Source organism: Mustela erminea, chromosome 10 (genome assembly GCF_009829155.1).
Source record: "Mustela erminea isolate mMusErm1 chromosome 10, mMusErm1.Pri, whole genome shotgun sequence".
In the NCBI taxonomy this organism is placed as follows: domain Eukaryota; kingdom Metazoa; phylum Chordata; class Mammalia; order Carnivora; family Mustelidae; genus Mustela; species Mustela erminea.
The window spans coordinates 96,970,164-96,996,390 of record NC_045623.1 but is presented as its reverse complement, the minus strand read 5'-3'; the positions used below and the strand labels follow the sequence as shown (position 1 = coordinate 96,996,390).

Below are 26,227 nucleotides of genomic sequence, written 5' to 3'. Positions count from 1 at the left end.
AAGCTCTTAATACCGCAAGCACTTCCCACCCATAGACTTGCAAATCCTCAGTGTGGGGTAGCTGTTACTACCCTCACTGGGACGTGAAAGGATGGAGCTCAGAGAGGTGAAGTGCCTTGCCCAAGGTCAAGGTGAGAGGTGAGAGGTGAGAGACAGGACCCTGGGCTTTCAGCCACTGCTCAGTAAATGCTCCAGCAGGCTTGGAGTATGGAAACATGGGACCCCCATCACCTTTGGCCGTGGTGCAGGCAGATGGGCAGCTACCAGATGCTTCTACCGGATGCTATTCATGGTGATGTTGGGCCGGACTTGGAGGCTTAGCTCTAGTAATAATTCCAGCCCCACCAGCTGGGCAGCAAGGGGGGTAGTTGTAGGACCTCTGGTCTTCAAAGTGCCTAACCCAGAGTCCAGTCCATGGTTGTGGTAAGTAAGAGATGAGTGGGTCACAGGTGCTTTTTTATAATCTCTCCTCAATGTGTTGTGCATATTCTGTATGAGACAAGTTGACCCCTTCGTGCAAAATAACAAGGACAACTATACTGGTACTGATGGAAGGGAGAGGTCATTGCTCCTGGGGAAGCTTCCCCACTTGCTCCAGCAGGAACACTCTGTTCCTGCGACCTCAGTAGCCTTTCTCATCACCTTCCGTGGTCTGACCACCAGAGCATTGGTCCTGGAGGGAGGGCCAGTGTCCGCACTAGGCTTTGTCGAGCTCAGCGTGGAGGAAATGCTGAGGGAACCAGAGAATAAGAGAAGGATCCAGCTTCTCCTTCTGCTTTGTGAGCGACCCCTGCCTGGCTCCTCCCCTTGGTGCCCCTCCTGAGTACAGCTCCTGCCTCTGGTCTGGCCTGGAATATTCCGGGAGCAAGCAGGGAAAGGAGTCACTGAACATTGTATGCATCTGTTCATTCAGCCAACATTTCTGAACACCTCTGATGGACCAGACACCGGGTTAAGCAAAGCAGGGAGACAGGATGGCAGAGGAAGTCAGACCCCTCCTCCAGAGGAAGATGGAGCACTTTCGTGGGTTTGAATATTTTACTTGGATGATCTCATTCGAGTCTCACCACACCCCATGAGGCAGGCCGTGCCCCATGCCCCATGTTACAGCTGAGGAGACTGAGGCTCAGGCAGGCATGTACAAAGACCATGACAGTACAGGATATGGAGCCCAGGGATGGGCAGGAGGCCCAAGGCATGCAGGTGGCGTCTTTCCGTGCCCAGGCAGCCCATCTGCCAGGGTTAGAGAGTTGCTGTGTGAGGACTGCTTTGGTGTGGGGCAGCGGGGTGCGGGAGAGTAACCTGCTTTGTAAGGTCTTCCCGGAGGGGTCAGAGACCCAATACCAGGAGCCTCACCATGGTGCTTTGCTCTCTGTCTGAGGGCTGCTGGCTCTCATTGTCTCCTCTGCTTGACCACTCACTGCCTCACCCCCAGCCCTGGGACCCCACTTCCCACCTTCCTCAGAGGTCCTCTTCTGGGAATTGAGACAAGAGGCAGGACCCCCCCCCTCCACCCCGTTCTGGCTTGACCTCAGTGTGGCATGGGAAGGCAGAAGGATGGCCCAGAGATTCTCTGAGATCTGTGGATGCAGCACAGCCTGAGTTCATATCCAAGACCCCTGCAGGGTACACCTAGAATTTTCCGCAGGCGCTAGGCTGGGTCAGGGCAGCGGGGAATGGCTGGGGCTCAGGCTGACGGGCTCAGGACCCCAGTCGGTGCCTAGTAGCAATGGTTCTTCCCATTCACACAGCCACATTGGAAGAGCTGTGGCCAGGCTCTGCCTGGGTTCTGCCTCAGGACCCTGGCAGCCCCAGTGAGGGGACCCCTCTCCCTGCTATGACCCCTGAGCTGCTATGCACCCCCTCTTACTGGACCCTGCCCCCACCCCCAGCCTCTCCCCATCGTGAGTCATTGAGAAAGGGGAGGAGAGGCCTACAAAGGCTCTGTCGGTGGGTCTGGTATCCTCAAAGGGCCCCCAAGCAGATAGGTAACTTTTGTTGCTTTCATCTTCATAGCCACAACACTAATTATATTATATAAAAATTATATTAGCACTTGTCTGGGGCTTCCTATGTGCCAAGTGCCAGTACTTCCCTGGTAAAAACGGTCATGGAGAAAATGCCACTGCTTGTCCCATTTCACAGATGGGATAACTGAGGGGCCATGAGCTTCAGTGTTTGCCCCAAGTTAAGTACTAAGTACATGGCAAGGGGCAGAGCCAGGATTTGAACCCAGCAGCCGGCAGCTAGAGTACCTGTCCCTCTCTGCTAGACCACACCACTGCTTCCACCCCGGGCTGTGAGTCCATTCATCTGTTGGCACGTCGCATGAGTGAAGCATCTGGGGAGTCTGCAGGAGGGGGCCAGGCTCTGGGGTTAAGCAGACCAGAACGGGGAGCACAGAGCTCTTCAGAGCAGTGGGCCGTGGGGCTGTGGGGCCAATCACTTGGTCTCCTCGAGCACGTACATCACTTCCCATGACAGCCCAGTCCTACCCTGGAGGGCATTTCGTCCCCCGCCTCTAGCCAACGGCGAAGGCTGTTTTGCCTCCATAACATGCCCACGGAGGGAGGGGTGATGAGGGCTGGGCCCCAGAGCAGCCCACCTGCAGGTGCTGTGGTCTGACAGTACACACCAGGGCACCCTGGAAGGCCAGAGGTGATGAGCACAGAACAGGGCCCAGCAGAGAGCTGGTGAGGAGAGGCTGGCAGGGGAGAGAGTGCGCCTGGGCTGTGTCTCTGCTCCATTAGCTCTCTCTGCTCTGTTTCTCCCCCGCCGGCCCAGGCTACAATGCCAGCCTGAGATCCAGGGCAGGGAGGGGCACGTGGAGGCCCTGCCAGCTGCTCCGGCTGATGATGGGCCAAGGGAGGCCCTGGACTCATCATAAATCCTCTTTGGATGCCACTAAGTGTCCCCAGCTCCGCCCATGGCTGCCTGTGCAGCAACCGTCCACCCCCAGCCTCTTCGAGGCTAACAGAACCAACTCCAGATGCTTCTGTCAAGGCTCTACCCTGGGGGGGTGTCCCCATCTATGGATTTCCCTTTTACACGAAGCTGTGCACCCAATAAAGTCCTTAATACAGAGGGTCCGGCTCAGGGAAACACACACACACACACGCACACACGTACACATACACACGACCCGGTGCCTGCCCGCCGCACAGCTCGGTGGAGGACATTCCCAGCACCCCACAGGGTGTCCCTCCATCAAGAGGGAAATATGATTCTAGCTTTTGAATCAACTCAGACTAGTTTCTCCTGGGCTTGCTTTGCACATGAATAGAATGACGCATTGTATGTCCGTCTTCTTTCCCCGGCCACGACATCTGGGAGATTCAACCGCTCGGTTCTATGTGTCAGTGGGTAATCCTTTTTCATCGCTGTGAACTACTCCATTTATGGGGCTCGATTACGGACTACTTATCCGTTCTCCTGTGCAGGGGGTTGCTGCTTCCAGTTTTGAGCAATGACAAGTAAAGTCGCTTTGAACGTGAGCGTTCATTTCTGTCGGATGCATCCCTAAGAGAAGGGATGCAGGAGCGTGAGGGGCGGCAGATGTTCAGCTTTGGTGGAGGTCACCTGTACTAACTTGCTACCATCGCTATAACGAAAGACAACAAGCGGGGTGGCTTGCCAGAAATGTATTCTTTGGTAGTTCTGGAGGCTTGAATTATGAAACTAAGGTATCAGCAGAGCCACGCTCCCTCTGAAAGCTCTAGGGAAATATTGTACCTTGCCTCTGCCCAGCATCTGGTGGTGGCCGGCAGTCCTCGGCTTCTGGGCATGTCTGTCCATCCTCTCCATCTGTCCTCACATGGCAGCCTCCCTCTGGCTCTGTGCGTCAACGTCCCTCTTGTAAGGGACACCAGACAGCAGATCGGGGCTCACCCTCATCCTGTATGACCTCATCTACGAAACATCCCATTGCCAAATAATGTCTCATTCAAAGGTAGCAGGCGTTAAGATGTCCGCCCATCTTTTGGAAGGACCTGATTCAGCCGATAACAGCACCCGTTGCCCAAGTGGTTTTCCCCTTTCAGAGCCCCGCCAGCAAGGGATGAAAGTTCTAGATGCTCCACATCCTGTGTGTTCCTACCCTTGGTGCAGATGTAGGGTACCTCTGTTTCTTAAAACAAGCACCAGTTTCCTACTGACTTTGCAGAAGTGGCACTCATCACCCCTGCCTGTCTACCAATCCCCCAACTAATACTTCCAGAAAAAAACTCACACATTTTTGCACCTGAGCATCTGTCCTGAGACCTCTACTCAGCCTTAGTTCAACAACTCCTCTCTGGTCCTCAAACCCAGGTGAGCAAGTACTTCATTTCTCTGCAATCCATTTCTTTGCCTGGAATGTTCCAGACCTCCACATGGTTTCCTCCTTTGGTCACCGCTCCAGAGAGGCCCTCCCCGACCACCTTGCCTAAAAAAGGATCCCCATCACTATCTTCACTCTGCCTTCCCCCCCCCCCCATAGAATGTATCTATATAAGTTCCTGATGTTGTGTGATACATACTTACAAGTCTGCTTGTTTCTGATCTCCCTTGCCCTCTAGAAATCATGGTTCCTCTCCTCTCTTGCTCACCTGCTCCATCCCTAGCACCTGGAAGGTTGTCAGGGCAATCGATAAATCCTTGTTAAAGAAATGAATAACCGGATCTGTAGAATGGGTGAGAGCACCTACTTGCCCCGGGAGGGGGGCCGCTGGGTGAGGAAATGAGATCTTGCTTGGTCAGGTTCTAATGCAGCAGCAGCGAACTCCACCCCTGTGGCTGCTATATTCCTTCCTGTCTTAGCGCCTCCACCATGAATCACTGTAAATCTAGTGGCTTCAAATGCTACCAATTTAGTATTTGACCATTTCAGAGGTCAGAAGTCTGATGTGGGTCTCACCGAGCTAAGATCAGGGGTCAGGAGGGCTGAGTTCCTTCTGGAATCTCCAGGGAAGAACCCGTGTCTTTCCCTCCTGAAGCTTAGGGAAGCACCCATGTGCTTGGGCTTGTAGCCTTACGGCAGTGACATCGCCCCAACGTGCACCCGTTACCACCTCCTCTTTCCCGAGCCTGCTGCTCCTGCCCCTGTTTGCTGGGGACTCCTGTGATTTCACAGTCCAGGAGAGTCTCCCCGCCTTGGGATCCTTAAGCACACATGCAAAGTCCGTTCGAGCATGGGACCATCCCCTTCCCCTTTCTGTACCTCCAGTTGCCTGTGCACCAGCATCTGGTGCATAGTAGCCTGGCAAGAAGCCCTCCTGTCCATCCCCGTGCCCCCACCATCTGGAGCTGGCCTGGTGGGCTGAGCTGCTCAAAGGCTTTTGTTGAACTGAATGGACCCACGGGTGCTGTGTGGATCTGGCCCGGAGACTGGCTAGGTAGAGGAGTGGGGGTCGGGGGAGGAGGAGGCCGATGGGAAAGAGGAAGTGGAAGGCATTGCAGCTGGAGAGGCAAGAAGCAGACAGCTCATGCGAAGTTTGGGCTCCAAACACAAGGTCTCAAGTTCGACCCCCTCGGGGTGTCATGGAACTGGATCTTTGTTGGGAAGAATCAAGGCAGAAATGTAAGAGGTGACATGATAGGGTCACCCCAGCACTAGGCTCTTGGCGTCTGGATCCCAGCTCTGCCACACTGGCTGTGGGACCCTAGGCGGGGCCTCAGTTTCCCTCTCTCTAGACTGGGACTGATTATAGTTGAGTACCTACCTTGTACGATGCTTTCGAGGCTTAAATGAGTTCATAAAGCTCTTAGAACTGGTATGAGGCACAGCAAGCAGAAGTGGGGGGATGATGATGGGCTAAGCACCTCACATGGGTGTTGGCCTCTGCCTCGTTCACCCAGCAACCTTTGCTGAATGCCTGTGATGAACCGGGCATGGCGCTGGGCCCTAGGGAGACGGTGGGGACCAACCCGACCCAGGCGCTGCTTACCCAGGGCTCTCGATGACCACTAGGGGGAGAAATCATGATTGCTCCCATTTCACAGGTGGGAACACTGAGACCTACACCTACGCAGCACTTGAGGTCCCATGATGAGAAAGCAGAGGTGCCAGCATTTAAGACTGGACAGTCTGCGCTCTGTATGGACTCCTGCCCTCTGTGGCTTCCTGATTTGCATCCCTAGTACCCAGAGTCCTGGAACTCTGCCCTGAGTCTTTCTGGAAAACTTGGAAACGGCTCTGAAGTGGGGGTCTCTTGCCTTATTACAGCCATCTCGGGAAGATGTGACTATTTGGCTGTGATCAAATTAAACCCGTGTTGTGGTATAAGTTTCTACATTCACCATAAAGCTAATAAACTAATAAATTAGACAGAATGAAAATATCATCAGGCAGGACTACACACTAACGCGTGGCCGTAATTACTCCCGCGGCCGGGGCCAATTTCTCAAATTTCGTCTTGGCCAACTTTCCTCAGCTCACCAATGTCCCTAATAAGGCATAACTCATTCTATAAACATTAAATTGACTTATTTATTTTAAATTACAGTGGAACTGAAAACCACCTTGATAAACCTATTCTCATGCACCTGCCTTCTCCAGAACATAGCCTGCATTTCTTTCTTTTCTTTTTTTTTTTTTTTTTTTAAAGACATTGTCTAGTCTGCCTCGGCCCTCCCCCTCCTCCTCGTCCTTTTCCTCCTCCAGCTCAGCCTGGCTGCTCGCTCATGCCACATTCCAGCCCTAGAGATCTGACTCATCCCCTGGAGGCGAGCGGGTCATCCTTCATGTATAAAGATGACTCACGCCTAATTAATAGTAGTCACAGGGCTAAAGTTTATTGAGTGTGTATGACCGCTGCTGTGGGCTGGGCCCTTTGCTCCAGCTTCTGCGTACATGAACTTGTTGAAGCTTCATAATAAGCCCGTGAGGGCCACCCTTCATTATACCCATTTTGCAGAGGAGGAGATGGGAATCAGAGAAGTCAAGTGCCTTGCCTGAGGACACACAGAGAATGACTAGCAGAGCCAGAACCCCGCTGGGGTGGTTTGAGCCCATTCCTCTACCATTCTGTCTCTCAGTAGTTGCACAGACACTGGTGAGCATCAGGCCCCGGAGAGCAGCTAGGAGTTCTGGTGGCATTAAGACACATTTCTTGAGCTATAGGAGGCACTCTTAGCTTGGTAGGGACCCCAGGAGTCTGCAAGCATCTACCTGGCCTGGCGGACAGAGGTGCAGGGTGGTATGGGGCTTGGATGGTTTATCAGAGACCATGCCTGGTGGGAGATGGCCAAAGAAATAAGAGGAAAGCTTTCCAGTTCAGGGGCACAGCAGGGGCGAAGGCCAGCAGGGCATCCAGAGATCTGTGGGAGCAAAGGCAGGGGAGAGTGGAAGCACCGTGTGAGCAGGATCACAGCAGTGGGGAGCGTTTGCTCTGGTCTGTCTACACCCTCCCAGGCTATTCCCACTCAGCCCCAAGGAGACGATGCCACTGTCGGCTGAGAGCTGTCTGTAGGCCAGCAAGCTGGCTCACCTTGGTCCACCTGGAGCCCAGAAAAGAGGGAAACTCTGACTCCAGCCAGCAAGCCCGGCCACACTTGAATCCAGGGTTTGATAATATTGTTCTTGCTAGAGATCAGTTTGGATCAGCCCAGCACTAGGGCCCATTCTGTAACTTCCCAGAGGCCTGTCTTCATGTGGACAGTGGGAGTGATGATGTTTACATCAAGGACATTGAGTGGTCCATGGTAGACACTTAATGTGGACTTGTTAGATGGATGAATGATGATTGAATGGATGGATGGATGAGTGTTGGATAAACGGACGGACGGACGGATGGATGGACGGATGGACGGACGGACGGATGGACGGATGGACGGATAGTTGGGTGGACTGATAGAAGAATAGACAGGTAGAAGGATGGATGGATGGATGAATGGAAGGAAGGATAGAAGGATGAATGGATCAATGGAGAGATAGAAGGATGGATGGACGGATGGACGGATGGACGGATGGATGGATGGATAAAGGAATGGATAGATGCACTGGATATTTAACAAGATCCTATGTAGAAGCCCCCAGCATGGTACCTGGAACAGAAAAGTCTTTCAGTGTGTGTGAGGTTGGGTGCACAAAGTCTTGCTACACTCCAGAGTGCAGAGATTCCTGCTTGCCTCTCAGGCTCACTTTCTGGAAGTCAGGGACCCTGATGGAAAACCAAGACACAGAGTGAGCCTGAGACAGAGGTACATTGGGGCTCCCTTGGGGTCCTCAATCTATGCCAGTCACTGGGCCCTGGGCTCTGCCAGGCAGTGGTGCCAAGCTGTGGTAGTCCACAGCCCTGGAGACCTTGGACCCCATGAGAGCAGAGCTGCCATCATCCCCTCTTCCTCAGCAGGGGGCATGGCTTTCTGAAAAGCCAGAAAGTGAGTTTCAGTGTGACTTTTGGCAAGTTACTTAACATCTCTGTGCCTCAGCTCCCTCAGCTATAAAATGGAGCTGAGATCATATATATATTTAGTAACTGCATAATAACAACCACAGGGTGATCAGGGGATTCGGTGGGTTGGTAGGTGTAAGTGATAATTTAGAACAGTGTCTGGCACACTCTAAGTGCTGTGTGTTCTGTATTATTATTCAGCAAGCACACTGACCACCGACATGTGCCTAGCAAATTTCTGGGTCCTGGGGACACAGGTGGAGAGGTTAACTTGTGGAGCTCATGTTCAAGGACGGAGCCCACCCTTTGTTCCACTTTGCAGGACTGATGACATCTCTCGGCACCACTGCCTTTCCTTGTGACCTCAAGCAGGTTACAGAACATCACCGAGCCTCCAGTTCCCCTCTGGGTCTTGGTGACAATTACGAAATGGAATAAGTGGGTACTTGGAGCCAGTGCTTTCTCAATCAATGGTGGTATTGTTCATGCCAACTTTTTTCAGAACCGGCATCCACCCCTCTCCTCCAGGGTCTGTGAACAGGGAAAGAACATTTCATCTTTTCATTTCCTATTATCACACCCCTCACTGCAGTCCTGGGGGTCAGGTATTATATTAGTCCTTTTAACAGATCAGGAGGCAGAAACCCAGAGAGGGTAAGCAACCAGCCCAAGGTCGCAGAGCTTCCAAGTGGCAGAGCTGAGATTTGACATCAGAGGACCTCCTTCAGATGCCACCACCTGTGCTTTTGGCCATGAAGCTACTCCTTAGCTCTGAGAATCAGAACCACCAGATTCCAGAGACCTCAAGGCCAGGACAAAGCCTGGAACATCCAAAACCCACTGGAGAAAATGAATCCTCAGTGTTTGGTCTTGAGTGTCAAGAGTAGCACCCAGCCACATTCTCTACTTGCCCCTGCCCCCATGGCTCTGTGTTCCAGAACATGCTTTTCCCACCTGGTCTCTGGGCATGAGTCTGCATCCTTACCCAGGCCTCTCAAGGAGCAGCAGAGGAGAGCCAAGTGAGGGACAAGCAGCATGAACATCCGTGCTGATGATGGGAATGAGAACAGAAAGGTGGCTTCGGGGGCAGACTCTGCTCTCTGCCTGTGTGCTCTCTCATTTAGTCCCTCCGAAAGCCCAAAGCCCACAGGAAAGGTACTATTATTGTCCTGAATATTAAGGTGGGAAAACAGAGACACAGAGTGGTGGTGTAACTTGCTCATAGTCACACAGTTGGTCGGTGGAGGAGTTGGGGTTCAGAGCCAGGCTCCAGGGTCCATGCCCTGAGCACCGCTGTCTTTGGTGCCCATAGTATTCTCAAAGTTGCTGACAGTGGGTCTGGACAATGTGCAAGGACAGGTCACCTGGAAAATTCAAGGCCTTTTCCAGAGCTGGGGGGCAGGCATGTTGACTCTATCACTCTGGGAAGATCCATCTTCCCAGACCAGGATTGGGGGTCACCCCACACCCAGCTGCTGGCACTGTCCTGGGCCAAGCCAACCATGGAATGATATTGCTGTGGGTGTGGGGGAGATCTCTGCACATCCCCACCTGCCCCAACCTCACAGGTGGGTGGACAGTGGCTCCATTTCTCTTTCTCACTTTCCCAACACCACCACCAAGAACACAGCTCCTCTTTACACTGGCAATTAGCACAATGAACAGATGGTAGAGACTTTGGTTGAGAGTGATGTGTCCATTAAAATGCTCCAAGCTGCCAAGTCACTGCTCACTTCTGTGGGCCTTGTGTCCACTGAGAAAGGGTGTGTGTGTTTTTGGCTGAGCACCATGTCGGTTCGGCCATGGTGGAAATCCAAGTGCCCGCTCCAGGAGCTCAAACCCAGAAAGGCTTGCGGGGAGTGGTCAGGTAGGTGTCTGCCTCCCCAAGTCCTTCCTGGCAGGCTCAGCTGAAGTCTGACAGTCCTAGCTCTGCCACTCACTTAGGTTTGTCCTGTAAGTCCTTCCTCCGATGGCGTCTTGCTCACAAACTGGGGGCACACGGGCCAAAGCCAACCACTAAACAAGTTCGGTGTGGCCAATCCTGAGGTTTTTATTATTTTTTTTAATTAAAATTTTAAAAATTAAATCAATGGCAAACTTTTGAAAATTAGGAGATTGCACATCTGTATCTTTATTGTTGGCTTTTCTTTAAAGAGTTGATGATTTGGCCTTTTTACCACTTATTTCCAAATTATAGCAATCTACCGCCATCAGGGGTGGCTGGATTTAAGGGAAGGAATCCTCTGTCTGTTCCCCAGAGTCCATCTGCTTTCTGTTGTCTGAAACTGTATCAGTTAGTATTCATTTAGGCTACATGTAACAAAAACCCAAAGTAAATGTATCTTAAACTAGATAAAAGTTTCTTTTTTTTCTGAGAGCCTCTGTAGCCTGTCCAGAGCATGTGGGCTGTTCTGTAGTGTCAGGGATTCTGGCTCCTTCACTCCTGAAGCTCCACTGTGCATGGCCTCCATTCTCAAGGTCGCCTCAAAGTCCAAGAAGGCTGCTTCAGCTCCAGCTGTTGGGACTAGGTTCCAGCCAGGAGGACCAGGAAGTGGAAGGAGAAGGACACACCCCCTTGCCCTTAAGGATCCTTCAGAACTCTGTATATAACGCCTCTATTTCCATCCCATTGGCTGGAATATAGTCACATGACCACCCCTGCTCTGGGGGTAGCTGGGAAATGTAGTCTTTATTTCAGGCAGCCATGTGATCAGCTATCAGGGGTTCTATTGCTATGGAAAGAGAGGAGCTGTTGAATTGTTTAACTTCCTGACACAGAAGGTAAGCCTATGAGGAGGAGACTTTGTCTTTGACTTTGTCTCTGAGCTTCTGTTACTTCAATGGTAATTTACATACCCGTCGTTCATCTCATAAAGTCGGTCCAAGGAATTCACAAGGAGATGATGAATGTAAACGTGCCCGGCAGAATCTGTGGTGCTTAATGTCGGTTCAGCGGTCGTCGGCTGCATCCATTCTTCCCCCCAGTGTCCACACGGCTCGCTCACCCCCCTCCTTCGGTCTCTGCTCAAGTGTCGCCCCCCCGTGACCACCCTGCAATTTAATATTTAAAATTTGAACCCCTACTTCCACTCCCAGCATGCTCTAACCTGGCCTGTCTTTATTTCATACACCTATAGCCACCGACATGCTATTTTTTTTAAAGCTCACACTGTATGGTTCTGTATGGTTCCCAGCGGGATCCTGGCACCTCAGACAGGCCCTGACACATAGTAGGTACTCCATAAATGTACACTGAATGAAGGTCTGAATGGAGAGATTGTTCTAGAATGTCTTCTCGGTGCCAGGCGCGGCACTGGCGCGAGAGACAGAGCAGGGAACAAGACACCTTCCAGTTTCCACATCCTCATGGCATCGAGCCCAAAACTGAACCCGCTAAGATAAATACCTATTACCTTGGATGGGATCTCGGTGCCAGCAAGAGTCCGGGTGTTTTAATTTTGTTTTGACAAAGAGGCTGATGGGAGAGGCTGGCTGTCTCCTCTGTCTCCCATCTGCCGGCAGCCCCAGGCGCCCTGGCCTGACCTTCCCCACACTCAGCCCCACACGGCTCAGGACAGTAAAACATAATTGGCCTGCCCTACTTTTTAAGAGAACCCAGACTGAAGGATTGGGTCTTTTGGCGGGCTGACCTGTTTAAGAGCCTTAAGAGGGAGCTGTGAGTTTCAATTTTCCACAACCAGGGCAAAGGCTGTTTTTAGTTCAGCTTTGATGAAACAGCAGGAATCGGGTTCGGCCTCGGGTCACCCATCAGCTGACCTGTTGGGATCGGCCCTCCTGCAAGGCCCCAGGCCCAGCTGCAGGTTTGCAGGGTAGGTTCAGGTTTGCTTTACTCAACCAGGGTAATTGGTCCTGCTCTGAGTGACCCCGGGGCCATCCCAGAGGAGAGACGGAGCCACAGGCCGCTGTCACAGGTTTTGTCCTCTCGCTGGACTCCCAGAACCAGACAGATCTGCACCCCGGCCCCCGCTCTTCCCAGCATCGGCCGCATGACCTTCACCAAATTGCTTGGCCTGTCTGGGCCTCAGTTTCCTAATCTGCAAAGAGGTTTGTCATTTTGATCTCGCTGGGTGGTGGCAGGTCTCAAATGATAGGACGTTGCTGGCTGTTGAGTCCATCTTGGACTCTGAGGATATTTCCCCCAGCTGGGTCCCTGCAGGAGGCTGGGCTGACTGACAGCCACGCCAGAGAGCCCGACTGGCTGGGACCTGGCCCACAAAGCCTCTCTGAATTATAGCGCCTCCGTATGCCGCCTGCTCGTCCCAGGGTCAAGCACCATGACTCGGAGCTTTTTTCTGATCCTTTTGTCAAACTGTGGTTGAAGGTATGGACCTCTGGGTCACTCCAATCCCATAGTAGAAGGACCCATGTGATAGGTTCTTGCTGGACTTCGCTTCCAGGAAAAATGGGGTCCCTGCAGATGAAGGGTTCCACCCTCGGTCCCCAGAAGGCAGAGCCAGGCCGTGCGCTGCCTCGCCAGCAGGAGGCCCAGAGCCGAGACCATTGCTCCGCTGCACAGTCGGCTGCCTTGTTTTCTTGCGAGCGCTCACTCGTCCTGCTCCTCCCTCCCCTCTCGTTCCAGTCTGCAGGAGCTTCCTTCTGCCCCGCTGTTGGCCAGTGACCTTGCAGAAGCCTGTGTCACTCCCACCTTGAAAGGCAATGAGCATGGGACTTTAGGGCATCGACTCTGGGGCCCCGTTCCCAGGGTTCGAGCCCCAGTGCTGATGTCCTCCGGCTCAGTGAGCATCAACAAATTCTAAACAACATCCCTGTGCCTCAGTGTCCTTATCTGTGAATTTTGGATGACGCTACTAATACCTAGCTCATGGGGTTGTTGTGAAGATTGAGCTTGACAAGTGGGGAAATTGAGGCACAGATCCTGAATAACTTGTCCCAGATCACTCACTTCCGCATGATAAAACTGGGAGTACCAGGCACACAGGAGGCTTTATTATTACTATTATTCTCTTATTCCAAAGGGCTTCTGTGAGGGTTGAAAGAGACGAGTGTGCAAAGTGCCCGGCACTGGGTCTTGCACACAGTAGGTGCTCAATGAACCACTGACACGCAGAGATGAATGAGGCATGCATGATCTAGAGTCTCCCAGTCTCTGGGGTGCAGCCGTGTTCATCGAACAAGACCAGAGTGATCACTGGAGCCAGGAAGCGCGCAGACCCCCGAAATGGCCACTTTCTATGGCTTCCTGCTCCTACTGAAGGCAGTCCTGATTCCAAGACACTCAGGATCTTCCTGATGCCCACTCTCACCACCGCCAAGAAGAGAGGCAAAGACAGAGAGGCAGGGATTTCTGTTAAAAAGTGAAGCATCCACAGGGATAGAAAGGAGGCAGCGGGACAGCCATGAGCCCCCAGCCTTCTTCCTCGCTTTTAATTGCTCTGTCTGAGGTCCCTTTGGCCCGCAGCCTGGTTTCTGGTTTCCCATTGTCCAGTCTTTCCAGGCGGCACCTGTCCCATGCCCTGTGTCTGCTGCGCTTGGGATGGCATGGGGTGAAGACAGGTGGAAGGGACATCCTGAGCCTTTTGGTCTTCCCACTGCTGCCTCCCTCGCCACCCAGACCCTGCCTGGAGCATGCCAGACCATGAGAAACAGATCAATCAGGGCTTGGAGGAGGAAGTGGTTTCCATGGCAGCAGCAAGAGGCTGGGGAGGAGAGGCCATGAGAGGAAGGGGAGGGAGAGTGTGGGGGTTGGTCAGAAGGGGAGGACTGGGGAGGGGAAGGCAGCTGACCAGAGAGTCAGGAAAATGGGGTGGACAGAGCGGGAGGGGGGATGGGAGTGGGCTTGTGGCTGAAGCTCAGGGTAGCAGCTGAACAGGGTGGGAAAGGCCAGGATGGCTGGGGCAGTGACCTCCGCCCCCCCAACTCCCTACCTTCCACCCACCGGGCATCAAGGGCCAGAGCGGCCGGGGCCAGTGAGCCCAGATCTGTCAGCATCCAGGGGCTCATTACTAACTTCCCAGGTATGGGTGATCGAGGGATCCCAGGCTAGGCTCTGTGGATTTTTGTTTGAGAACGCAACATGGGAAGATCAAATCTGATTCTGAGAGACATTTTCCCACCTCGGAGACAGGTCATTCGGAGGGCGCCCACTGGGAGATCCCGGCTGCCGTTTCTGGAGCACTCCTCTAGGCAGGAATGAGGGAGCCTTGCACAGTGACCCGCTGTGAGCCTCAGAGCAAAGGCTTCCTACAGTCCAGCTGCAGAAGATAGTGACCTGTCTGACATCACACCAACCTGGGAGCCTCAGCTGGGTTGGCGTGACCGCGAGCACCTCCAGTCTCGGAGGAAGGGAATGAAGTTCTAGAACGTCGCAGGGTGCGGCTCAGGGGCGGGCCGGTGAGAGAGAAACCCCTCCCCTTGGAAAGGCAATGCAGGGGCAGAATGGGGCCTCACCTGGGTCCCCTCCCTTCACTGTCGCTAGAGTGAGGGGCTGGCCACACACCCACAGCCCTTAGGTCCCAGTTACACCACCTCCAAAGCTCATGGCCAGAATTGCCAACCCACAGATTCTGGGGCCAGGCAGGGCCTGAGCTGGGTCCAGACTCCCGGGACTGTGGAGGGAAGCCAGAGGGCAGGAGGGGACTGGCATGTTCTGGAACTTCTCCCCCTCCTTTGCCAACCCTCCCCATGATCCCCCCACCACCACCCAGCAGCCCTGCATTTGATTGGAAACCACAGATGTTTTGCACCCACTGAGAGGTTTTATGATGGAAACCATTTTCAGATTGAAAGGGGGATGAAATTCACTAATGGCTTTTCAAAGGCCCTGGAAAAAAAAAAAAAAAAGAGTTCAGGCAGTTTCTGGAAAGAAAGGGGAAAAACACATAAGGAAGAAGGTAATGAAACTCTCAGTGCCAAGACACAGGCTAGGCCCTTAGCTAAGGGGCTTTTCTAGCAGCCCTAGGCCTCCTGCCCAGAGCTCCCTCCCTTTCCCTCCAAGTCCCCGAGGCCCCTAATTAGAGACAGCCTGTTCACCCCTAAGTGTGCCACTCAAATGTCCCCACATTTAGGCTGACTGGACCCTTGACTGGCTCCCCAGGGGTGGGGGGGTGGGGAGTGGCTGGAAGGGGTTGGGGAGCAGCTGGAGGCTTCCTGCCCCAAGGAGCAATTCTGACAGGTCCTTCCCCTGCTCGGTTGGGGGCAGGAGCAGTTGGACCCAAACTCTCAGGCTTTGTCTTGTGAAAAGAGCACCAGGGAGTTCGGGCTCATGGAGCTCCCGATTCACTGAGGCCTCGGGTTCAAAGCAGCCACAGTTCAGGGGCCGCCCCTATGGGCCCCAGGTGAGGGGTCTGTAAGGCTCCTACAATCCTCAAGACTCCCATGTGGGGGACCGTTGGTAGCCTGTTGCCCAGGTCCCTCTCTGGATCAGCCGACACAGGTAGCCTGGCCTCCCCATCCTTGATCTGCCGCTGACTGCTGTCTGGCCTAGGGCAGATCTCTCCTCTCTCTTTAGTTTTCTCATTTGTCAAAGAGAAGGTGAGCCGTAGCCTGATTGGCCTGGAGCTGAAGGGCTTCTGGAGCTTGGGAATGTCAGTGCTGAAACGGTGAAAGTCTTGCACAAACCAGGACTAGTTGGTCGCTCTGGTTAAGCGACCAGGCTGGATTGAGAAATCTGATATTAAAGGAACAAAGCGCCAGCCTCCTCCATGTACATTCTGTGCACATGGGACGATCCCCTTAGTTTGAGCAAGTCTCCTTCCTCCACCAGCATCTCTGAGTACGCAGTCCCTGTGGCCCCCCACCCCTGCCCAAAGGAAACATCTCGGCAGTCTGCGCCTATCAAGGGCTCGCTGGAGGAGAAACTCCAGAAATCGACCCAAAAGAGGCAAGGGCATTGCTCCCGAGTTTCAGAATTTTCATCCCCATCCCACTGGGGTGGGAACTTCTCTCCCCCCTCAAATGTATTCATGATGGATGGCTCAGGCCTTATCACTTCCGGCCACATTAGCCAAGTTCCCACCGCGTAGAATGGGACCCCACTTGCTCTTGATCTCGGTCTAGGGTCTGGGTTGCACCTTCCGGGATGACCTTGAGTTTAGACTCACCTCCCGGGGGGACCAGGAAAGCCATCATCTCTTTCAGAAGCTGGAAGACAGGGAAGAGATGCAGGGTCTGGTTCAGGAGGGCAGAGAGAGATTCGGCACTGAGTCAGAGCAGCGTGAGAGGGATGGAGGCCACGCTCTGTGTGTGGCCAGCTTTTTGGCAGCCCCTGGTGCTTTAAAGAGTGGCAAAATCTCTTCTCTGATAATTTCTACTCAACGGTATTCACCAGGAACACGCATGTGTCAAGGATTTCCAAGCTCTACACTTGCTATCTGGGGTTTGGTGAAGCCAATGGGAGGGGACCACCCAGTGTGTCTGGTGGGGGAGGGCAGGGTCAAACAGATGGATGGATCTACAGGGGAGGGAGAAGGACTGAGAACCCGAGATGGAGTTTGCTGGCCAGTAGCAACAGCATCACCTGGGAGCTTGTTAGAAACTCTCAGGCTCTGTGCAGACCTACTCGAATCTGCATCTCAACCAGACCCTGGGCAATTGAGTACATTCAAATTTGAGGTCTGTACCCATGTACCCTCCCAAAGTCTCCAGAAGAGGATCCCAACCCAAGACAAGGCCCTTTCTCATCTCTCCCTGGTAACTGTCGCAGGTTGGCCAGTTGCCAAAATGCTATCCCTGGTAGCCAGTCCATTTCCTAGTTCTGGGGTGGGGCGGGGGGGATTCATGCAGCCCCCAGGGCTGTGAGGGGAAAGTCAGAAGGATCGAGGGCAACTAGGAAAGGGTAGCAGCCAGAGCTGGCTGAACAGGTGCACACCTGGGCCACTGGTCAAACAAACAGACCTAAACTGGCCACGGACTCCCAGGCAGGTTTTGCAAATGGCTTAGGTGTGAGGGAGGGGGCGGAGCCAATTCCTGCACTGCCTTTCCCAGAGGGCAGCAAACCTTTTCCAAGTGCCTTATTAGCAAACATCCCAATAGCACCCACGGCTGCCAGAGACTTTATGGCCTTTTTTTTTTCAGCCCTGCCTCAAGGCTCTGTAGAGATGGAGCCGGTATGCTGCAATAGTTACCCCTGCGTTGCGGGAGCATAACCCTGAACTTGGAGAGTAAGCAGGTGTTTGAGGGAGGGAGAGAAAAAGATCTGGGCCCCGGGGGCTGTGCAGCCAATCAGGGAGGCATGACAGATGCACAAACAGTAAAACTTCATTACTTCCCACTTGAGATCTTTCCAGCGGGGATGAGAGCAAGCACTAGGCTAATAAGATTGCAGGGGGGGTGTGTTTAACCTACTTGCAAGAAGGAACGATTTCCCAGCCCTTCAGAAGCTCTGTTTCCATGCAAACAATGGTTACACAAATGAAAAGGATCTCTCCTCTCTTCATTAAAGCAAAGCCTCACAGGACCAATCGCTACCTGAATCTTCTCCATTAGCCCAGAATGAGGTACTGTGTATATATAAATGAAGACATCTGAATTACAAAATGCTTTTTAAATAGGGCATATTATAGAAGTTTGGTTCCGACAGCTCTTCTTATTTGATTGTTGAATTTTGGCAAAAGATGTGAGGCCACACGCCCCTTTCATCCCTCTAGCCCTCCCTCCTTCCTTTCTGGGGCCAGATCAGAAATGGTCTCGGTGTCACTGAGTTTGGGCTTCATCCTCTAGTGGATGGAAGCTCAGGGAAGGTTCTAATTTGGAAAAGGACCTGCCAGATCGCACTATGATAAGGTCACTCTGGCAGGAGGGTAGGGAGTGGATGGCCTGGAGGATGGGCATCCGGCAGGGAGGGGTGGCAGGAAAGAATACAGGGGGCGAGGTTGCGGACAGAGCAGAATGGGCCGAAGGGAGAAAAGGAAAAGAGCAGGTGTCTTGTCACCTGTCCTGCAACTTCCTCTCTCCTGAGAGATGAGAAGGAAAGAGGGTTAGAAGCACATACCTAAATGCCACGCACGCTTTCCTCATAGAAAAAAATCACTTTACCTGAAATCCTATGAGATCTGATCTACAGCACAGAAAGCAGATCAGGGGTTGGGGGGCTGGGGGATTACAAATGGACACCAGGAAACCTGGGGAGGGGATGACAGATATGTTCATGAGCTTGATCGTGGCAATGGCCTCAGTGATACCTCCCTATGTCAAAAGCCATCAAATGTGTAAACTTTGTGTACAGTTTGTTTGTCAATCATACTTCGACAAAGTTATAAACAAACAAACAAAAAATTCCTTTGAGAAGCGAGGATCCCAGAGACCTGTATGAAGTAGAGGGACAACCAGACCTAACACACGGTACTAGCCATAAGATGTGGTAGGATAAGACTGGAGTTCGTCAAGATGACCTTGATCCTAGGGCAACCTCATTAACGTCCAGCCGACTTCTTCCAAGAAGTATGGAGACATGTAGGCATACTGGATAGAAAGGATGTTTTATAGTGTTACAATGTTGCTGTTTAAAAGTGTTGCCCTGTCTTCTTGTCTAGGTAGTCGTAGTCAGTGCAGACAGCGCCTGGTGCTTCTAGTGCTTAATGTTTAAAAATGTAATCATATAATGGTGTGAGGGGAAGAAACCGACAAGCACCTACCCTGCACCAGCCTCTGTTCTGAGTGTACAGGTCTCGTTCATTCATTTAGTTTTCTGATATCTGCACATGTGTCTCACTGGATCACCTGATTCCCTAACAATACAGCAAGGGAAACTTGAAGACACATTCTGTTTCCTCCCTGTCCTGCCCACCCCGTTCCTGAGTCTACCACCTCCATTCTGTGCAAATATGGGACTCTTCCCAGTGGAGAGACAAAGCCACGAAAGGAGAGGCGAGCGGAGGCTGTGAAGTCGGGTCAGGCATGGAGAATGTGAACCCAACTTGCTTGGGAACTGCAGTCAGCGGAATTGAGGGGGCCCACCGGAAGCTGGAGGAAGGAAATTTAGGAAAAGAAAAGGCCATCCTGTTTCTCCCAGCAGGGAGGAAGCAGATGGCTCTCATTACCTGGACAGCGGTGGGGCTCAGAATAGAAATGTGCTCTAGAGCAGGGAAGCAAATTCTGGTACCGGAACGCTCAAACTCACCTGCCTATTGCTGAAAGAAGATCCTGGGAGCAGTGGGGGTGGGGCAGGTGGGGGCGGTGGGACCCAGAGACAATTCTCCAGCTCTGGCATCTGCCAGGCTTGTTTTCAGGTGATGGCACCCACCTGCTTCCTCTCTGACCTTGGTCATGTTATGTACATAGGATTGCTATTATACAGGGGATTCTAGTCCATTGGACCGTGATGCCCCATTGGCTCTGAGCTAAACTCCTGAATTACTCTCTGTCGCCTTGTCAACCTCTGATGGGGCGGGAGCACAGGCAGAGGATCACCGGATAGGCTTTGAAAGCTGGCTAGAGGCTGGCTATGTGGACAAGAAAGGAAGAGGGGTCCAAGCAGAGATAATAGTCTGGGCAAAGGCACGGGGGCAGGAACCAAATCCTTGGCATCTCTGTATTGGCTTCTCACCCCCAAGACTCAACATGGGACGTAGCACAGAGTAGGCTTACACACTAGTGCTGGCGCTGGGTCTGGCAGAAGCCCCAGCAAGCAGCCCTTGCATGGCCTAACCTGAGCCACGGAGGCCATGGGGACAGCCGGTGCCCCCCCCATCTCTGTGTCTAGTTTTTCAAAAACACAATTACATGCCCTTCAGAGCCACTGTCAGTGTTGGTAAACTCCAGCCACTAAACTGCATTACACTGATTTTGCCAGAAACCTTTGCAGTTATTAATAGTTTATTGATCGGAGCCCATTGCTGATGAGAGCTGGTCTTCTTGCTCCAGCCCCTCAGGGCCCCACTCTCTGTGCAAGGCCTTTTATCCAGCACGCAGATCAATGCCACTCAGATCTGGGGAGAGGAGATCACCAGGCTGTTTAATCCACTTTGGAAGGCTAGCACTGAGCGCACGAGCTCAGATGAGGCGTTTGGTCCAAATCCGAGCCGTGCACTGGAAGCTGCTGGATCGGCAGGTAAGAACGAGACTCTGCACCTGCTTTCCAGCACAGAGGGAAATAGGGTTCTCCATGCTCACTCCACAGCCTTCTGGAAGGTTTCCACCCAGGTACTGAATGTTGGTTGAGTACGGACCATGACCATAAGCACCACACATGGTCGTGGGACCTGCTGGTAAACCAGAGGCTGACCCCGCCTTCCCAGCAAGGGAGGAGGATCTTAGAGAGTCACCGACATAAGTCATCAGTGGCAATTTAGACAAGTTCTCCTGGATCGGTTCACGACTGCTTCATAACAGGCCATCCCAAACCTGGACCGTTTAAAACAATGACCATGAATTATTATTGCTCATGAGCCTAGGGGTTAGCTAGGTTCATTCTTGCCTTTGACCTTGGCTAGAATGGCTGGGCCATCTAGGACCTACCTCCCTCTCTCCATGTCTCTGTGTGCGCTTGTCTACATCAGAGATTTGTTCGCAGGGAGGAAGCAGGGAGAGAGAGCAGGAGTGAGGGGAAGGGAGCAGCAAGGGGAGAGAGATCTTGTGAGACTTCGGCTTGGAATTTGCATACCATCCCTCCTACACATCCTTTGGTCAAAGTAAGTCAAGAGGCCAAGAATGGGAAAGAGACTCCACCCCTAGATGGGAGGAACTGCAAGGTGATTGGCCAGAGACGTGGGTGCAGGGAGGCTCTTCATCAGGGCCATCGGGGCCATCATCCACCACACTCACCAGGTCCAGATGGTCACTAAGAAAGTGACCATTCCTTTGAAACTTGCAGGAGGCAGCCAGGGGAAGAAAATGTAACATTCCCAGGAAAAGAGAATATTGCAAACAAGAGTGCAGAATCAAACAAGGCACTGGGCTAAGTGTACCTTGGTCACCTCTGAAGGGTCCTGGGTGGGGTTCTGGAACAGAAAAGGGACAGTGGCAGAAAAACCAGGGACATCCAGAAAGAGTCTGGACTTGAGTTGATAGTGATGTATCAACGTTGGCTTCTTCATCTGACAAAGTACAACGGTGGTTTAAGACGTTCGTAATGAGGGAAATCGGGTGAGGGATGTATGGGGATGCTGTATTCTCTGGCAACTTTCCTGTCAATCTAAAGTGATTCCAAAATGAAGTTGACTTTTCAAGAAGGCACTTGGCAATGAGAGGAATGGAAAGAACACTGTTGGAGCTGGAGGCAAGGCTAAAAGGTGCTGGAGATGTGGCAGTGAGCAACCCTGGGGGCCTTGTTGGCCAGGACAAAGATACAAGTCTTAATCTTCAAGAGCTGAGAGAAGTCTGAAGGACTTTAGGTTAGGAAGTGCCATTAATTCTATTTGCATTTGAAAAGATCTGGGTTTGACCTGCAGAATGGATTTGGAGGGAGATTAGCAGGGGCAGAAGAACCAGGGAAACCTCTGCCCCACATTCCAAGTGAGAAAAGGTGGTGGCTGGGAGGGTGGGGAGGAGGGATGTGCCTATAGGGCAGGATGGGTTTGAGGTGGAGCGCCCAGGACTTGGCCACTGAGTGTGGTCGGGGAGAGGGAGCATAGTGTCCACCAGCGGGTCTGGGACAGTTGGAGGAGGTAGGGAACCCAGAGAAGGAACAGCCGAGTCTGTACAAAGTCCTAAGGGGAAGGCTGCCTTCTTCGCAAAGCACCAATCCAGGTGTCCCCTGAGCTGTCTTCTACCACCTGCCCTGTGTCACCGACACAAGTCGCCCAAACATACTGTTTATGTTACTGTCCCCCGAGCATGTCATCAGCATAGCACCTAAACATGTCACCTGTGTTGCTCTCCCCTAAACATGTCTGCGTGCACCACCCACATGGCAATTACCTGCACGTTTCCACCTGGGTGCCAACCCTGTCACCATTCCCTCTACATCACCTGGGTGGCTGCCAGCTACATGTGTCTCCTGAGCCTCTTTCTTTAGGGGGCTGTCTCCTGAGCATGTCACCTGCACACATGTCACCTGCACGAGTCACTTACCGTATAACTGATACCTGTGAGTGTTACCGAAACATGTCACTCTAGGTGACTGTCACTCAGCAACGATGCCGGATAGAGGGGCTGCTTTTCCAGTCTAGCTGAGTTACAAGCAAACAAAATAGCTCCCGAGGGGACACAGTCCCCTGCTGTTCCCGCTGACAGGGTGCTCTTCCGCAAGCGGGGAGGGAAGGAAGGCAGCCTCTTTCCTTCAAAGTTTCCCTGATGAAAAACATCAGATCTCCCAGTTCTTTTATGACAGTCAGTAGACCAGATGTCAACCTCTGTGTATTCTATGTAAATGAAGGTGTTTGCTTATGCTAATGTGTGGCGGGCTCTGCTCTGAGCCTAGAGCGTGGAACCCAGGCGGAGGGCTCAGGTGTGGGGGACACGGAGGCAGGAGGGAACGGAGCTGGGAGACAAAGATAGGGGCAGGGGACCTGACAGAAGAGAGTGCCTCTGAGGTTGGAGTGCGCAGCAGAAGCTGTTGGGAGCAGGTGGTCTGCTGAATAGAGAGCGGACACGCTCACCTCAGGGTGGGAGCAGAGAGCTGGATTGAAGGAACCTCCCTCCTTGGGGAGGCGGGACCCACAGGCAGAGCCTATGCCCTTTACCACCACCCTCTCCTTCCCCTACTGCCCCTTTCTGATGGGACTGAGGGGCCACTTTGGTGGCTAGTATTTCGTGACCGTGACCTTGACTGTAACCGTGACTGTGAGCTTCTTTTTATTTTGTGCTACGGTGTGACAACCTAAGACCCAAAAGCAGAGACCCCACTGCCTCTGGGTTGTGGCCAGAAGAGCCTCCCCTTTGGCTGCATGATTAGGTCCAGAGAAGGTTGGAACTTGCCAGAGGACCCAGCGATTTCCCTGATGCAGCAATGGTCTAGCCGGCGGAGGACCCCAGGCAGAACTAGCTCCTCCCTTCTTTGTGCTCGGATAGGCTCATCCTTTGAGGGACTGGGAGTGCTGATCTGCTGGGACAGGGGCTCCTTGGAGATGAGAAGTTTAGTGTTTCTTCTCAAGCCCCCAAGGCTGGACCCAAAGGGACAGGAACTCAGTACCTAAAGAGGAATTCAAATTCCCATCCTGGGTCTTATTAGCCATATCGGTGGTGGTGGACGAGGGGACATCTGTGCCTCCTCTAGAGCCTCAGTTTCCATATTTAAGAGGTGGGAATAGGGATCCTAGGTGAAGGACGGAGTGAGGTGACCCGCTAGGGCTCAGCTTTGAGCCTGGGCCACACAGCAGGTGCCTCTCACTCCGGGCATACCTGGGGCCCTCTGGGTGGGGGGCACCATTACTGTTTGCAACTCACAGACACTGAAAAGAGCCCAGATACAACTCCGGTTGAACACACCCCCCCCACACACACCTTCATCTCTCCAAGTGTCGAACACAGGGCCGGGCATACAGTCAGTGCTCCATAAATGTTGCTGCTCCCCCTCCCCTCAGCATAGCGCTGGAGCACGTGGTCGGTCCAGAAGGCTGAACGGTGAGTCTTGGGGACTCTTTTGGGGGTGGTGGGGGTGCTGTGCTTTCCAGGGCCCTATGACCGGCCCTCATCCCGCCCCTCTCATTCCCCCAGGCTGCCCGAGGTCCGCATCTCAGACAATGGTCCCTATGAATGCCACGTGGGTATCTATGACCGTGCCACGAGAGAGAAGGTGGTCCTGGCTTCGGGCAACATCTTCCTCAACGTCATGGGTGAGTGCAGAGCCCCCCCTGCCCCTGGGGTCACAGCGAGGAGCTGTGTGTGTGTGTGTGTGTGTGTGTGTGTGTGCGCGCGCGCGTGCGCCCGTGCACGGAGGGGCTGTCCCAGGAACCAGCTGCTGCTGTGTCTCTTGGGAGGCCGTGAACCTTCTTCTTTCCCACGCTCACCTCCAAGGAGCGAGAAGACCAGCCCTGCCAAGGTAGGACAGGTGTGGCCTTACCACTTCCTCTCAGGAAGCCCTTCTCCCAACCCTGATACCCCCCACCCTCGGGACAGCAGGGCCGGGCCTCGTCCCTGGGTCCTCATGGCCTGGGCACTTTGGAGGAGCTCTGACACCCTGACTGGGACAAATAAGGAGTTGACAGAGGAATGAGGAATGAGGGCTTCCCGAGGGGCAGCAGACCTCAGTGTCCACGTCATAAGCAGGGGTGGGATGAAGGTTCGAGGGATCATTCATGGACCCCCAGCTCCGGGCCCTGTGACCCAGTGAGGACAAACAGGGAGGGAGGGGCTGGGCAGTGTGAAGACCGCTGTGGGAGCATTTTTCCAGGCTGAAGCCAAGAGCTAAGTTCACAGAAATGCCCATGGGGACAGTGCAGGGGTGGCGGGTCCCCCTGTGGGGACAGGACAATCTGGGATCCTCCCTGGGGGAGGCGGTGCATACAGCTACAGAGAGTGATCCTGAACCTGGACCTCCCTCGGCCTTTCCTGGAACATCGAAACATCAAGTGATTGGTGAGGGCATGCACTGGACTCCGTGTGGGGCCTCCTGGGGTCTGACCCTGTATCTGTGCCTCCATTTCTCCATCTGCAAGATGAGAATAGTAATGTGAGCGCCTGTCTCTGGCTGTCCCCACCCCAGCCTCACTTTCTCCATCTGTCAAACAAGGGCTTTGCTCCCAGCGATCTCAGAAGCCTCTGTCGGCGCTGACGTTGTCATCAGGCACACTCTCCAGTTCCGCTGCCCGTGGTCCAGGGACTTGGCCCTGATTCTGGGCTCCAGCGTTCTCTGATCTTCTTATCAAATGATACTTACCAGAGAAACAAAGCTTGTCGTAGTCAGGCAATCAATGAAAGCATAAAGGCCCCATGGAAAGATTCCGCTTCTGGGGAAATTGAAAACCTCCAAAGGCCAGACCTCCAGAGGGACATTGATTCCGGCAGCAGCAACACATGGCGAGTTCTGGCTTCCTGGGGGCTGGGCTACTGCAGGGAGGTGGCCATGCCAGGAAAACTTCCCTCTTGCAGTCGTCCCCTCACCGAAGGAGCATTCTTGGTGCCCGCCCCTGGGCTGGTCACCCCAGGGAATCTGGTGAAGAACAAAACTCAGGGGGCACCATCCAGGGGCTCCCAGTCTGATGAGGGATCTGTGCATAGTCATCTAGCCATCAGATATTTCTTGAGCATCTACTATGTGCTAGGTAAGGGTATCTCCTTTGATAGGACAAGGTCCTTGGGGAATTGTATCGGGTGCATGAGCCAAGTGTAAAGCGCGCATAGAGGCCGTGGACAGTGCCAAATCCTGGGCAGAAAATCAGACGGGTAATGGGATAGAGGGTCTGCAGGTGAGGTGGCAGCTAGTTTGGGCAGAGGACCAAAGGAGAGCCCTTGGAGTCTTCCGGCTGTACTTCCCATGTTTTATCTGTCATTCAGTCCTCACAAGCCACCTGAGGATATGTACTAGTATTATCAGCCCCTTTCTGCAGACACAGATATGGAGGCACAGAGAAAGCAAGCAACCTGCCTAGGGTCGCACAGCCAGGATCACAAAATCCTCCTGGGATAGCAGCCCAGTGCTGGGGCCAGAAGCCAGGCATCTTGCCTCTCACACCAGCTGTTGCACCCCTGGAAACAGTAGAGACACTCCCGCTGAGGCTTCTCTCTATGTGAGCAAGGACCGAGTCCTCAAAAGCCACCTCCACCAGGAAGCCCACCTTGCTCATGAATTCACCAAAGCTCCCTGAGCAGGTTGCTCTCCCCCCATGGCCTCTGTCTTCTCCTCCATTCAAGGAGGACTTGTAACCAGATGGTTCTTAGGCCCCTCCTAGCTCTGACGTCTGTAAGTCCGCTATCCCTCCTGCCAGGCAACGAACCCAAGGCCCAGAGAGATCTTGTGGGACTGACCAGAACTGCACAGATAGCCTGATGGTCCTGGC

At 53.2% G+C, this 26,227-nt stretch overlaps 1 protein-coding gene across 1 annotated transcript in view; it reads left to right on the top strand.

Annotated features, from left to right (window-relative positions):
- IGSF21 (immunoglobin superfamily member 21) overlaps window positions 1–26,227 on the top strand; it is a 234,872-nt gene that overhangs the window by 171,169 nt on the left and 37,476 nt on the right. The window contains exon 4 of the mRNA XM_032302870.1: window positions 23,946–24,064. Within this exon, the coding sequence (XP_032158761.1) occupies window positions 23,946–24,064 (119 nt within the window). The remainder of the gene's footprint in view (window positions 1–23,945; window positions 24,065–26,227) is intronic.